The 16,739-nt window shown below is 41.5% G+C and overlaps 1 protein-coding gene across 1 annotated transcript in view; it reads left to right on the forward strand.

The window, feature by feature from the left end:
- Window positions 1-16,739, forward strand: part of veph1 (ventricular zone expressed PH domain-containing 1) — an 89,996-nt gene that overhangs the window by 31,895 nt on the left and 41,362 nt on the right. The window contains exons 6-7 of the mRNA XM_085380690.1: window positions 7,346-7,509; window positions 9,968-10,177. Of these exons, the coding sequence (XP_085236816.1) occupies window positions 7,346-7,509; window positions 9,968-10,177 (374 nt within the window). The remainder of the gene's footprint in view (window positions 1-7,345; window positions 7,510-9,967; window positions 10,178-16,739) is intronic.

The following is a 16,739-nucleotide window of genomic DNA, read 5'->3' on the forward strand; positions in this document are numbered from 1 at the left end:
CTGAGAGATATGAATCACCCCAGCATGTCTTGGGTCTGCCCCGGGGTATGCCTGAAACGCCTCACCTAGGAGGCGCCCAGAAGTCCTCTACTCTGAGCCCTTTGCTAATGATTCAGCTTCTTATTCCTCTCTCTACAGGAGAGCCCTCCACCCTACAGAGGAAACTCATTTCAGCTGCTGGTATCCTTGATCTCATTCTTTCGGTCACTAACCACAGCTCGTGTGGAGAGGAACGTAGGAAGCATGGCCTGAGGCTCGGAGGTGCTGATTCTCCTTCCCGCTGCTTCACACTCAGTTACCAAGTCATCCAGTGCTAGCTAGAGGTCATTTCATGATGAAGCTTAGAACCACATCATCCACAAAAAGACAGAGAGGTTATCCCAAGAGTGACCGAACAGGAAGTCTTGCATCCTCATAGGACACTCGGTGATGTGGTCACATAGCACATCCAGACTGGTCAGGCAAACGCTCTCAAGAGGATAAAGAGCTGGTCCTCTCTTCCACCAGGACAAAGACCGCAAAAGTGATCAGTATCACGCCCTTTTAACATGCCTGCTGTAGTTTGACACTAAATGACTTCAACTTCAACAAATGCATCATTAAACTAAGTAAAATTTAGAACGAATTAATGTTTCAGAATGCTTCTATACTCAGAAAAGAAGCCTTCATATAGGCTCTATTGTGTTTCGGGGGTGTTTGTATTGTAAATGTTTCCATGTTTTGCCTCACAGCTGCAACGTCAAGTGGGAATTCAGCCAGCTGGAAACACATATTACAGGCTTGTCTAACAGTCGAGCAAAGAAATGACTTCACGGTGTGCTCGTGCATGAGTTGTATCCTTGCAGTGACAAATGACTTACTTATAGTTTATGTATGACTTAGTTACACAGCTTTTACACCAAGGGAATATTTAATATCAGCCACACAGATGTGTTCAACGTGTTTCCCGCTGCACTTCATTAAGCGCTGACTCAGCAGAAAGAAGTGCTGAGAAACATTGCAGTTTGGGTCTTAACAGCCTGAAAGCTTCACTCGATACCACAGAAAGAGTTCAAAGTGAGAATCGGTCTATCAGCTGTGCTAGTATCTATCAGCATTTATGATTTAGATATAAAAACAATTGTATCTACTGAACATTTTTATTCATTGTGCACACGTAATGAAAATCCTTCGCAGTCTTTTCTTTAATTTCGGGTAACCGAATCCCTTCCAGACATCTGTGCAGTCGTGTCATATGAGCTTGAATATTTTAAACTAAATATTTTTTCCTTCCCTGCTGGGGGGTAATGGGGGTGGGTGGTATTGGCTCATCCAACAAAAACATACACATTCTCAAATGTATGGGCTTTCTGGGAGAAGTTCATCTGATTTCTCTTGCATTTTGATTTGTCAGATTCTCACCCCCGTCACCCACCTCAGAGTGTTCGATTAGCATGAAATATGACAGGCTGGACATGTGTACATGGAATGTGCTTTGGAAGCTGCAGAAAACACGTTAAAGTCGTAAAGCTCTCCAAAAACATCCCTCTGGATATCGTTTGCGTTGGTCTCTGCAGTTTTCTCCCTGCAGTAACCTCCCTGTTGTAAAGGTTCTGGGGGTTTTCTTCTTTTCTGTTTTTTTTCTTTGTCAGATTATGTGCATTGTTTAATGTGTGGAGAATGTACTCATCCACAATACTTAAGATAAATCGGCAGGCCAGCTGACAATGAAAACCTCCTTCTAGCTTTTTAAATGTAACACAGAACTTCTGGCGCATCTTCAGCTCATTTAAACCCACATTTTCATGTGAATGCTTCTTGATCTTCTTGAGGTTTTGGTCTTGAAGTGTCAGGGTATTGTTTTTTTAGTCAAATTGTTTTCTGCAGCATAATTCACATCTGAGTTTGCGTGTTTTTGTAAACTTATAACATTTTCTTGATGATTTTGCTCATTTTCACATAGAGAAAAATCCAAAAGAACCAAAAAACATCTCTGCAAAAACACGAGAGAATGTTTACTTTCCTCACCGGCTAGATGTGTCCGGGGCCAGAAAGTAAACAGTGGAGGAACGTTTCTACTAAATCCATAGTTGTGAGAAAACCCATACTCTTATAAGCCTCTGCTACAACCAGAGATGGGCAGTAACGCGTTACTTGTAACGCGTTACTGTAATCTGATTACTTTTTTCAAGTAATGAGTAAAGTAAGGGATTACTATTGCAAAAACGGTAATTAGATTACCGTTACTTTCCCGTAGGAACGCTGCGTTACTGCGTTACTAAAACCGTGATTTTTTGCGAGAATGTCTCACAACAGTGACGTAAGCGAGTGCGCCATTAGTGACAACAGCTGTGTGCAGATCAACAATGGTTCACATATCGATTGTGGGAGAGAGTATGAGCGTGCAGCGTTTAAAGCGTGGAAGTACTGACCTTACTTTGAGTTTGATTCCATAAAAAGTGACAAAAACATTAGCGTCCATCGTGTGTGGGAAGAAAACTTCTTTTTACAGCAAAAAAACCCCTAAACTTCCAAGCAAGCACTGAGTGCGCTACGACGTAATGGGAAACTCACAGAGAAACTCGCGGATTCTTCAACTGACCACGGCACACCTGCACCAGGGTAAACCTCCGCCTACCCAACTCCTGCTTTACAGGTGAAAATAGAGCAACAGGACCGCTGAGTCTTTGACTTTATTTATTTTCTGCTGTGTTTTACTTGCATCTATTTGAAAGACTGAGTGTAAACACAAAAAATATTTTATTTTATGTGCTGGAATGTGTAGAAAATAGGTTTAAATGTTAACTAATTTATTCAAGTCAGAGAATGTTGCATATAATAAAATTTTTGCTTGATGCATAAAGTTAAAAGATTACAACTGATAAAACAAGTTAAAAAAAACAGACTTTTCCATTTGATTACATTTTGTATGATGATTTATGCAGAAAAAGTAGAATTGGGCTGAAAGATCTATCGCTTTATCACCTATTCAGGTTGTAAATCGTGTTTTTAAAAAGTAACTAAGTAATTAATTACTTTTGAAAATAAGTAATCAGTAAAGTAACGGGATTACTTTTTTTGGGAAGTAATCAGTAATTAGTTACTGATTACTTTTTTCAAGTAACTTGACCAACACTGGCTACAACTACCCAAGCTGTTTCAGTTTGCATGGTCTGACGTGTCCCCGAAAATAAAACAGTTTGCTGCAAGGGCCATTTAGCTCAGGCTTTGAGTCAGACTGAGGTCAGGTCGCGTCACAGCCACAAACGAACTGCTCCTGAATTAGCTTAAGACCAGACTGAGACCGTTTCCTCTAAAGGGTTTCTGTGCTGTTGTTTTGCTCTATATCCAAGTTTCTTTACACCTCTCCAGACCACCGCTTAATTTTCAGTTTTAATTTAGATATTTTTCTGTATATGAACTTGTGCACCTGACATCCCTCTCTCTTGAAGCAGTGAGCATGACACATTATTTAACCTTATTGATGCCAATTTAGAAACTTTGTAACTAAATTTAGCACTTTTTCATACCCCTGTTAAATGCTTTTTCCTCTAAAAATGCACCTAGCAGTTTACTGTGGTGTCACAAGCAGCTGCTCTTATGAACGTGAGCTTGATGGAGCCCTGTCCATCCATTTGGACTTTCCAACCAATGTCTTAGGTACCCAGTACTAATGGCTGTCTTAATTCTTGATGGCACAGATTCACCAAGGTGCTGGAAACATTCCTTTTTGGACCTTATTGATATGACAGCATCACACAGTTGCTGCAGATTCATTGGCTGCACATCCATGATGAGAATCCCCGTTCCCCTATCCCAAACGTGCTCTATTGAATTTTCTGTTGCCCTGATCACTGTGGAGACCATTTGAGTACAGTGACCTCATTGTCATGTTCAAGAAACCAGTCTGAGATGTTCTGAGCTTTGTGACATGGTGTGTTATCCTACTGGAATCAGCCATCAGAAGATGTGGTCAGAAAAGGATAGACATGGTAAGCAACAATACAACAAGACCCTTTGGTGGTGTTTAAGCTCTGCAAAGGGTTGTCGTGATGTTTACGCCAGCTTTACAATCTTAGTGTCAAAGCAGAAACTGACACTCATCAAACCAGGCAACGTTTTTCAAGTCTGTCACATGTAGCTGTAATGCTCAGTGTTGTGTCCTCTCTGACTGCAGAGAAACCAGAGACATCCAGACTGCAACTGAAGCTCTGGAGCTTTAAAAAAAAAGACAGGTATTTGGGGTGCCCTTGTTTTAGTAGTACTTAAATACTGTCTGTATTATATTTTAGTAACCCAAGAAAGAATATGCATAAAAACAATGGCTGATTTATTATTGTTTTTTACTTTCTTTTTAATCAAAGTTGAATGTCTCTGTAGATTTGGACACAAAATTTTTTGAGGGACGGGTTTTGTAATTCTGATGTGACATTTAGAAAACATGACACTTCACAGTGAAAATGTCAGAGAAAACTGTTACCTTTGTTTGCTAAAGACAAAAAACAAAGGTCAGTGCATGAGCGCTTGTCACAGTGTCACGTCAGCTGTTGTTTGGAATGAAAGTATGAAGGTCAGATATTGTATGCAAACATGCCAGCACTCTCTCTCTCACACACACACACACACACACACACACACACACACACACACACACACAAACACACACAAATCAAAGTTAAAGTGGAAGTTGACCTGCTAAGCATACTAGAAAATCTATTAAGATTTTGTTTTAAGAGAGATGAAGAGTTATCAATGTCTTAGTCAAAAAAGCTAAAACATGTGGCTTCGAATCAAATCTACTTGAGGACATAACACACTTTATATAACTTGTCTCATTCACACAATCACCTTTTTCTACACCTAAGTGCTTTCTAGCTAACATTCATACTCCGATGTGGAGTGTGACTTGGGGTTCAGCTTCTTGCCCAAGGATTCTTTGGCATGGAGACTGAAGCAGCCAGCGATTAAACCACCAACCTTCCAGTTATTGAATGACCTGCTCTACCTCCTGAGCTACAGCCACCCTATAGAAGCAAACAGCCAACATATACAAGAAACCCCTGCAACATGCTGAAGCAGGGCTTCAGAGACTATGCTACAAATTGTAATTGTAATTGTGCAAAATTGCCTACCAAAAGTTCTTTCTACTAAAGTTAGAAACACTAGCTTCTGATGCTAAGCGTGTACTCGCATTCACTGGAGAAAAATACTTATTTATTGGAAACAATTACTGACAAAGCTCATTTTTCTTCTGATGTCGTTCAAACAGATCCGAACTTGTCCAAATGTTTCATAAAAATCCAACAATTTACAGTAACACTCATTTTATTTTTCAAATTACTTTTTATAAATGCAAGTGTGTCTGACAGTATAAGGGGCTCAAATACGTAAGCTGTGTAAATTCTCTGTTTCTGGGCAGACTCTTGTCTCCTCCAGCCTTTTAACATTCCTGTAAAAGACCCGTAAAAGCTGCAACCTCGGCTTTATGGTTATTACCAGCTCTCTCTCTCTTTCTGTGCACTAACTGTGTCAGTCTCTTTTTATGGTGATTTGTGTTTAAAGTACAGGGGTGGTGCCTGATAGTCTACATTAGTGGACATTGCAGGCAACATTTAAAGCAAGAGAAGTGAGCATAAATAGAGCCAATGACCGTCTTATAAATATTATCTTCCATTTGCACAGAACAGTCAGACCTCTCTGTTGGTCTGTTCCAACATCAAACCTGCTGAACATTTTTGAGTGGACAGCCTGTGGTTACAGTGATTTATAGGTTAATACTGGTTTTAGTGTAATGTGCAATTTTCCTGTGGCTCTGCCTCGTCTGTTCTAAGCCCCTCCCATCATTCAAAAACACCTCTGCCAGGTAAGAGGAATCATCTTATGCCACTGCTCCTTTACATCTTACCTCCAACAGCAAATCTCACCTGATTTGATCTGACACCGCCTGTGATTGGCCAAAGCCTCCTGATGGGGCCCAGAGGAGGTGCAGGAGTCTTGATTTGCTTACCTGAGCTTTAATGAACTTAAGTTAGATTAATTTTGTCGTGTTTGTGCAGTGCCACTGTTTGTTTGGTGTGTGTGCTAAGGCTAGCTAAGCTCAGGAGTGTTAAAGTACTTCTTAAAGCCCTCCTCCAGTAGTTATTCCTCCAATCTGACCATTTCACCTGCTCTGCAAATACTATAAATACTAGTCCTTTAAAGCAGTTTATACAATTTATATCAATTGCAACAGTTAAACATAACGTGACAGGGCTTTTGGCTTTATGTAATACTCAAGAACCGTAGTACAGAACCCTGAGAGGTCCCATAATGTTTACCATTTGTAAACAAGAGTCTTTGTTCACTGATGTGAATCATTTAAAGATGTTTTATATGTTAGTCAAAGGCTGTTGGGTAATACTGTGGGTTTTCTTGGGCTCTTTGCTGATCAGCAAATGCCTTTTTGCCAGTCATGCGTCAGTACTGGCTGTCTCAGCATCACTGCATGAGTACTGACAACGAATGAAAATTTCATTCCCGAACAGAGATGTTGTCTCATGACTGGTAATCTGATGTGTGTCTTCTGAGAATAGCATTAGAGCTATGCCAAAGGCAACTTAAAAAAGAAAGGTTTTAAACAATATGCTTTTTCTTCTTTTTTTGATCAATCTCAACATCTTTGCTTCTCCAAACACAGAAATAAGCACATAAAACAGGCTCGGATGCAATATGTCAGACCTAAATCTCTGCAGAGAGGATGACAAAATGCAAACGTGACCTTTTTCACCTCCTGTAATAAATGTGCCAATGCGACACTGACCAGCCCGAGCTAACAGCCTCCTCTAACTCTGTAATGACCCTGTTTGGGTCATCCTGCTGCAAACAGCAAGGAGCGAGAAAGGGACAAAAGAAACGTTGTCACAGTGTTATTTTCCTAAGTAAACAAAAGAATGCCTTTTGCTTCTCTCTCACCTTCTTTCTCTTCCTGAAAAGTTTTCTTAACATTTTGATTACTAGGAAAAGCAAAGGAGCAGCTGACCCCTTAATGCTTAGCTGCTCGTTCGTTGTCAAGATATATGTGTGTAATTTGATGGTGTTTAGCTGGTCTGAACATTTTGGGTACTGGTACCCAACCACAGAAGATCCTTCCATCCATTTTCTTCCACCTATCCTTTTCAGGTTTGTGGGATTAGTGAAGATAAAACACAAATTCAGCATGCTTTAAATGCATGGAAATGTTAAAAAGAAGGTCAGGTGCTCAGTGCAGTTTTTTTAAAGTGACCTTTTTTTTCACACAATGACCACTTTGTGTGGAATCTGTTTGTAAAAGGCTTTGAAGTTGTCTCTGGGGCTCAATAAAACATCTGTGTTTCTCTTTCCCCGCCAGGTAACCACATGCTGTTGAGAGTTCTGCCCTCAGTCTACCCCAAACAACCAGACACCATTCACCACCACCTAGGCAACCTCACCGCCATGATGCCACAGCTGGAATCCACCGAGCAACAACACCTGATCAGGCTTATTCAAATGGTTGCCGAGCAACATCCACTTGTGAGTTTTTGTGCTGACGAATTAACAATTTACTGTGTTTGAAACCAACTATTCAAACTATCCACTTTCATTTGGATTATTTGGATTATTTTTTCTGTTAAGTTATGGCTGCGCATACCACTATTACTTCACCGCCAATTTATATTAAAATTTCAGTCATTGTGTCACCGCTTTGCAGCCAACACGGTGAAAATTACAATAATAATACATATAAAATGTCATGACAGACTTCTAAAATGTTTCTATTTTCTTGTTTTTACGACAGGTGGCATTATGAATTTGTTCAGCGCTCTACATCATTTAAATGCCTCCCACCACATAGTTCAGACCGTGTAGAAACCTCAGTTGTGTGCTTGGTGAGGCTTATTTAAGTGCCTGTGTCATTTTTATAATGTGTTTTGGGTTTCTTGAAGCTTTGCCGGTCTCTTCCTTCAGTGCCCTTGATCTGACTGTTTCAGGAATCCATAGTCAAGTGACACCTAAACATAGTATATACATGTTATATCTAGTATTAATAAAAACTAAAACGAGGTAAATGCATTACAGTCAGAACTGATGGCCCATGTGAAAGTAATCCAGTATCTAGAAACAAAAACACTCGTGAAGAAGTTGCGAAATCCAGCATGTCTGTGATTATGTCGTTTCTATCTGTGACTGAAATGTATGCAAATGAATGCATGTGGAAAATGCATTGTAGAAAAAAAAAGAGAAAGCACTGGGAGAATTGGGACTTTGCATGTGGTGTGCAGGAATTCCCTTAATCCTGGATATTTTGGACCAGAGCTGCTGATGTTCAACGTGAAGGAGGGGGTGGGCGGGGAAGTACCACATACCAAGCAGAGCACATGGTGGTAAAACGCAGCCTCAGTTGAGAAACAAAAGCAGCCATCTGGAGTTATTCTAATGTGAACCCCCCACACAGGCACACAGGAAAATATTGTAGCTGTGTTCGTCACAGCAGTTACCAAATGTTTGGCATCTTGAGATTCACTTTTCGTAAGTGATGCGGCATTAAAATGGCACTCATGTGGAACTTTTGAACTGCATAACCTATTTTTCATTTGTCAGACAGAATTGTTAACAGGACATATATGGCTTGATAATCTTTCACATCAACTAAAAGAGCTGGCAATGGTGGATATTGTTAGACCATTCCAGTCTAGTGCAGTCTACTATGACCCTTACAGATTATGAGCAGGAGCTTTTTATTCACTCAGTTTTTCCAGACATCCCTACAGCCAAGCTTTTGTTTATTATTAGTCACGAGTATCTTCATCTTTGTCGCATGGAACTTTGTCGCATGGAGTCACACAAACCACCTGCAACTCAACACCTCAAAGACTAAGGAACTGGTTGTGGACTTCGGGAGGTCCAGAGAAGGTCCACTGCCGGTTCAGATAGAGGGGGAGGAGGTGGAGGTGGTCAACAAGTACAAGTACCTCGGGCTGTGGGTGGACAATAAACTGGACTGGTCATGCAACACAGAGCACCTGTATAAAAAAGCCCAAAGCCGACTGTACTTCCTCAGGAGGCTGAGGTCTTTTAACATCTGCAGGAAGCTCCTGAGGATGTTTTACCAGTCGGTGGTTGCTGGAGTACTTTTCTATGCTGTGGTGTGCTGGGGAGCAGCACAGCAAAGAAGGACTCATCCAGGCTGGAGAAACTGATCAGGAGGGCTAGCTCTGTGGTCGGCATGAAGCTGGACACTCTGGTGACAGTGGCAGAGAAAAGGACATTAAAGAAACTGATGGACATTATGAACAATGCTGGGCATCCTCTGCACACGGCCATAAACAATCAGAAGAGTCTGTTCAGTGACAGGTTGCTTCTCCCCAAGACAAGAACTAACAGACTTAAAAACTCCTTTGTCCCACACGCCATCAGACTGTTTAACTCCTCTCTGGAGGGGAGAGGGAGGGGAAACAGGAGGACAAAGGAGGGGGGAACAACTAAGCTGTAGTGCCTCTTCACCTCACTGTACAATACCTTGTGCAATACTTTTTGTAAATAGTCAACAGTGCAATAGACTCAATACTTGAAATGTGCAATTCACTTGTATTTTTATTTTTTATTCCTATTTATTCTATTTATCCCCTTTGTATATTTTATTTATATTTGTCTCTGTATTTATATATATGTGTGTGTGTGTGTGTGTGTGTGTGTATATATATATATATATATATAACAATTCTGTAACTGTAACTTCGGTCGTTGCTGTGCTTTTTGGAAGTCGAATTTCCCAGAGGAACCCACCCGAGGGATTAATAAAGTTCTATCTTATCTTATCTCTTATCTTATCTCACTCCGAGGTCACTCCTCTCACCTACGGCCTTCACTGGAAAGATCAGGGCTCCTTTTGGTAGTTGTTATTTGTCATGAATAATGCTCTGTTTTTATTTTATTTTATTTCCCCCTCTCTAATTCTCTGCTTCTTTCTTTTTTTTCCTCATCCATGCAGATGTTGAGCCCTCAGGTTCCAACGTTGGTCGGTTACCTAGGGAACCAGTCTCTCACCGAGGCTCTTTTAGGAGCACTTGTCGATGTGTCTCAAGCAAGTCCTTCCTCGCTGGTCAGCTTTCTTTCACCGCTCAGGATCTTGGGACAGCAGTGCCCTGCTTTCCTGGCTCATGTGACCAAAATCCACGGTGCTGTGGGCATTATCAGTGAGGTAAAAAAAAACAACAAAAAAAACACACACACTCAAAAAAGAGCCTTACCTCATTTCAAATTTTGGTGATCTCACCTTCAAGTTCAACTTCTGGTACACCTCTGGGCCGCTCCAGTTGCAGCTATTTTTAGATTGCTTCCCGGAGATGATCTTTTGACCACTGGAGGTCAAAGTAGATGATTTGTGCATGATCTGCAGCTCTCTGGAAGCTCAGGAGTATGCTCTCTTTTTTTCATAAGCAGCAGCACACTGAAAATGTGGCAGCTTTTTGGCCACTCTAGCATAACACACTAAACCTGCCCTCCACACCAGAGTTACCATTTTTTGACTATCTTCTACAAAATGAAACTCAAGTTGAAGAGGCTTAACTGTAAAGGCTTTTACACACCGGATATGATTAGACCATCACTTTGCATCATTGTGTGAATGGAATAAGTGGATACATTTTAAACACTTTAACTGCATGACATAAATTCATATTTACTGTTCGTTCAAGCATATTACCTCAATTAACCCAACTGAGGATATAAAGAGGAGCAAGTCTGAAGGAAATAATAGAAACAAGTAGAGGTCATTGAAACACACACTTACTGTAAACAGGCAGGAGTGATTATTTTAATGAGTAGGAAATAACGGGCACTCATATGACTTGTTCTCTCATGCTCTGCCAAGTATAAAACACACACAGACCGGATAGGCCGGGCAGATCCGGAGGTTTGGACGGCTGTCTGACACCTGCATACATCAGTGTTCGGTGGAACTGTCTTTCCCAACACGTGCCGAAACCCCTTAGGGCTTAGAAAGGTCAGAGTCTGGTATTCTGGCAGGTGAAGATTTAATTTGAAGTAACAATGAAGGAGCAATGTTCTAAGCCTTACCCTATTGTTGCAAACATAACACAATTTTAGGGAACATTAACCTCAGAAAACAGTTGGTCCTTTGTGTGCTGAAAAGGGAAAATCGGCTATACTGGAAAATGTATTTTGAAATCTTAGCTCAGTATGTGTGAAATTTTGTTTTTAAAATTGCCTACCTCACCATATCCTGCTGTTCACAAAAATTATCAGCAGATTTGGTGACAAAAGACAGACCTTGCAAAGTCTAACCCCCACCATGAACAAGTCTGAGTTATTGTATCAATGTGAATCAAGCTGTCAATTTGGTTAAAAGGAAGACGACCACCTGAGTTTTTCAGTTCAAAGGTAGCTGTCCCTGACTCCCATGTAGTTTCACAGAGGCATATAAACCATGAGGGACCAGTAAAATTCAGAGCCTTAACTCAGGGCTCAACTCATCAACCCAAGGGGCCGACCGCAAGGGAGTTTGTTAGGCACCTTGGCAACCTCAGCAACAGCAATGAGCAAGTCATCTCCTTTTCCCAAGACCCCCTTTCGTCTGATGAGGCGTGTCAGAGGGTATCGGCAGATCCTCTGAGTATTTCTTCTATTGTCACACTATATCCTTAACAACAATTTAGGGGAAATTAGCAAAAAAAAAAAAAAACCATTATGACTGTCTCTACATGAAGTGTTCCCCCTCCACCTATACTCATATACAAACACACATGCAGAAACAGAAACGGATGTACACTGAAATCTCAAAGCTGGAACCCATAATAGGCTTTCTATTACTCCAGGGCAAAGTTTCCCTCTGAAAGTTCCCTTCCTCCTCAATCTTCTTGTCAAAAAACCTGCCAGCACAATTTTAACACACTCACAAATACTCATACACGTTCAGATACACAGATTGTTGGACCTCGGTGTCCTGCCTTTCTTCACATTGGAACCATTTGGAAAATAACCAGTGTTTTCTGGGAAATGCCCCTGCTGAGGCCTCCTGATGATGGCAGTGGAGAGACCCTCCTGTGGGTTCGTGTTTGTGCCCTGCAAGCACGCACACACACATACACACAACCTTTCACACTGGGATGCATTTGTTCTTGATTGCACAAGTCTTTCGCTGGCTTCCCTCAGCCACCTGAAGGGAGTTTGTCTATACTGTGTTTCTGGACTTATTGCGTGTTGGATCAGAATATGTCACTGGTAAAAGAAACCCTTGCACACTGTGGACTGCTGTGGACTGCTTTTTATTCAAGCAGCCCTGCAGGAAAATATGAAAAAAGAAACTGATGGAATTGCAAACAGTCTTGCTCTACGTTGCTATACAGAAATAAGACTAATCAAACCTAGTCCCACTCAGTGTTGAAACAGCCAGATGACCGCTTTGTGACTACTGCCATTAGTTTTCTCAAATGTGTGTCCATTATAATTTCATCAAAGATTACTGGAGTAAAACAGCAACTACCTATTCTTCTATCTCGCTCCCACAAGTGCGTTTTTTAACACTAGGAACACAAAAAGCTGTGCGTCAGCTTCATGCGGCACTCACAGTTTTTAAACCACTCTGATAAGAGTCATTTTCCTTCAGTTACAAGGAACGTCATCATCATGCTAACTTTAACTGCTGCTTAGCTGGATGCAGGTGTGACCAATTGAGGAGCAACAACAATTAATTTGAACCCTCATGGGCCACAATCCACTTGTGTTTAAAGTTTTGGAGGGGGTTTCCTGCAAGAAAATCTTTGTTGTTGTAGGAACACTAATCTGTTTGCATAACCCTAACAAAGGCTATTTTCACACCTTTGGTGTTTAGTCCGTTTAAACTGAACTCTGGTACTTTTTTACCCTTCGATTCACGAGACCTTTTGGAGGAGGTGGCTTTGTTTATGGTGTGAACGTGATCTGAACCAACAACCAGCTACTGTATATGCTGCAAATTTGAGCTAAACACCTTCCCTTAGCCAAGTATGCTTTGTTTTCTGGGGTGCAGCAGCGTATCATAGGTGTGCATACCAAACGGTCAGTACAGGTTAGCAACTAGCCGTAACAGTAATGTAAATTCTCTATGTTATGCAGAACAGAACAACCTTCTTCCTGTATTTACATCTGGCCTATAAGCTATAAGCTATTGTAGTGACGTATTTTGGTTCACTTTGAGATTTTCTGTGGGGAAAAAACCCAAACCAAAGCTACAAATTTACAAACTCATCAACTGATTCAAACTAGGGTAAATGAACTATAATGTGCGTAGTATTAGCAACATCTCAAAGCAATGCTGAGAAACCAGCGTGTGCAGTTCTCACTTCTCCCTGTACCTGGTTCTACTAGAGATATCTTAGTGTTAACATGGAGTTCTTTCTTCCCACTATCACCAAGTGCTTGCTTGTAGGGCTTCATCTGATGGCTAGAGAATTTCTCTCTGAGACAGCTGATGTTATACACTGAACAAAAATATAAACGCAAGACTTTTGTTTTTGCTCCCATACCCCATGGGATGGACGTAGAGACCTAAAATTCATTCCAGATACACAATATAACCATCCCTCCCAAACAGTGGTCACAAATCAGTCCAAATGTGTGGTAGTGGGCACATCTGCTATATTGAGATAATCCATCCCACCTCACAGGTGTGCCACATCAGGATGCTGATCTGACATCATGAGTAGTGCACAGGTGTACCTCAGACTGCCCACAACAAAAGGCCACCCTGGAATGTGCAGTTTTTTGCGCTATTGGGGGTCTGGGGACCCAGAACCGGTCAGTATCTGGTGTGACCACCATTTGCCTCATGCAGTGCAACACATCGTTGCATGGAGTCTATCAGATTGTCAATTGTGGCCTGTGGAATGTTGGTCCACTCCACTTCAATGGCTGTGCGAGGTTGTTGAATATTCGTGGGAACTGGTACACGCTGTCGTATACGCCGGTCAAGCACATCCCGAACATGCTCAATGTCCGGTGAGTATGCTGGCCATGCAAGAACTGGGACATTCTCAGCTGCCATCTGCCCTGAACAATGTGAACCATGATTCATCCGTGAAGCGCACACCTCTCCAACGTGCCAGACGCCATCGAATGTGAGCATTTGCCCACACAAGTCTGTTACGGCGACGAGCTGGAGTCAGGTCAAGACCCCGATGAGGACGACGGGCATGCAGTTGAGCGTCCCTGAGACGGTTTCTGACAGTTTGGGCAGAAATTGTTTGGTTGTGCAAACCAATTGTTCCAGCAGCTGTCTGGGTGGCTGGTCTCAGACGATCTTGGAGGTGAACCTGCTGGATGTGGAGGTCCTGGGCTGGTGTGGTTACACGAGGTCTGCGGTTGTGAGGCCGGTTGGATGTGCTGCCATATTCTCTGAAACGCCTGTGGAGACGGCTTATGGTTGAGAAATGAACATTCAATGCACGGGCGACAGATCTGGTTGACATTCCTGCTGTCAGCATGCCAATTGCACGCTCCCTCATTGCTTGTGGCATCTGTGGCATTTTGCTGTGAGACAAAACTGCACATTCCAGGGTGGCCTTTTGTTGTGGGCAGTCTGAGGTACACCTGTGCACTACTCATGATGTCAGATCAGCATCCTGATGTGGCACACCTGTGAGGTGGGATGGATTATCTCAATATGGCAGATGTGCCCACTACCACACATTTGGACTGATTTGTGACCACTGTTTGGGAGAGATGGTTATATTGTGTATCTGGAATGAATTTTAGGTCTCTACGTCCATCCCATGGGAAATGGGAGCAAAAACAAAAGTGTTGCGTTTATATTTTTGTTCAGTGTAGATTGGTGATATATATATATATATATATATATATATATATATATATATATATATAATTCAATTCGACAGAACAATAAAAGATATATATATTTGTTTGAAAGCTTAGCTTTAAACTTGTAAACTTAGCTTTACATCAGGGAGGCCACAAAGTCAAACTCACCCAGCAGCTGATCACAGTCCCTGCTCATATCGGATGGTGACTGTGGAGCCCGCTGGCAAATCTCGGATAATGTGCATCATTGCAGTTTCTTTAGCCTGCAACAGTTGTAGCTGCCTCTCCAAGCCACTTTGCAACCCACCCACACCCTACCCCGCTCCACCTTTGCATGCTGCATCTGACTCTGTGAATTAACAAACTTCTTCTAAATAAATTGATCTCCACACTAACTTAAAGTCTTTGAGATGATTATGATTAAGATTGTCAGTTGATTTTAGGCAGTGTTACACAAATTCTATATACCTGAAAGATAAATATAATCGTATTTGTTTGCTGTTGTTTTTATTTAATAAATGAAGAGACTGTAGAGTGACTGTGCCAGAATGCAGCTCCAATTGAAGCTAATGCAAAGAAGCAAGGGAAGAAGGGAAAAGAAAATAACTGGGTGGTAAGCAGCGAGAGGATTTGGCTTGTCACTGTTCCGATGCAATGTTTTCTTTCTTTGCTTTTTCTCTTTTGGTTTGAATCCCCCGGTATTTAATGTTTTGTACACACCAGCGCAGGTGCTATTGCCAGAGGAGCTTGGCTCAAATTATTGTCAGTGACTGAAACAGAATGGGCCACAGTTTGTTTCCCAGGGAGGCATTTGGAAATGTATTTGTTCAGACGCAAGGCTGAAAAACCATAAATCTCTAGATCTGTGTCAGTCTTCTGCAGATTGGCAGTTTGGAAGAAGATCTGCTCCCCCCTGCCATCATTTTCTGGAAAACATGGAAGCTCATAATTAAAAACAGCTAGTAGTTCTTTTTTAAGACCTTCCTGTTATTGTCCTTTTTGGCAGAGCTTTACAAAAGGGTTTAGCTTTTAAAGCCGTAATGTGTTCAGGATACGAAATCAAGGCCAAGTGCTGTCTCCAAATAATTAAACGTAATTTGACGATTGAAGAGATCTTCATATGTCCGGCAGATTTTTAAATTTTATGCTATTACTCTCAGTTCCAAAGTGAAAATGATGCGAGCCTCTGCGTATGCTGCAATATTTGGAAGAATTTTAGTAAATCCTTAAAAAATAAAATCTTCTGGAAAAGCCTGAACTTTAGTTCAGACGTAGCCAAAGCCTGAGCTCCAGCCACGCTCCGGAGTCCTTTTTGTGCAGAGCCGTGGAAACTCCTAAATACCTGCTTGGCATGTTGTTAGGTTTAAATTTTTTTTAAAAGTCAAGTTCTTCCTTTTGTGGTAGTTTTGGGATCCACATAATAGAAACGAAGTATCCTACAGAGAGTGTTTTTGAGGCATGCCTGAACGATGCTGTAACTGCGTTGTTCTCTCCTCGTTACAAGGTGTTCTAGAGGGCTGGAAACAGAGGTTGGCTCTGCCCGCCATCAATCAATCACTTCTTATCTGAGAATTCGAGAAGGAAGGAGAGTGTTTTGAGTTTTTAGTTCTGCAATGTGAGTTTTATAAGACGCAAGTGTTTAAAAAAAGGTTTTTGACCACAGATGGGGATTTTTTGGCTTTAGTTCTGCCCTAAAACACCACAAGAGAGCTCTCACTCACCTTTGATCATCTCCTGTCACGCCGATTTCTGCGCTCTGTTTAAAATGCGGCTGCTCCTGTTAAATAAAGCTGATTACATTAAAGTATACGTTACACAATTTTGTATACAGAAATATATATACAAGAGAGGCATGGGGCGTCTATTGAGGGGGTATTGCACAGGTCATATTCCTGGTTAAGTATTACTCTCTCAACAGTCACAAGACTGTATATGTGCTGGATTTC

This window comes from Rhamphochromis longiceps, linkage group LG14, assembly GCF_057381845.1.
Source record: "Rhamphochromis longiceps isolate RC_006_pf linkage group LG14, R_longiceps_female_GT1.1, whole genome shotgun sequence".
NCBI lineage: Eukaryota > Metazoa > Chordata > Actinopteri > Cichliformes > Cichlidae > Rhamphochromis > Rhamphochromis longiceps.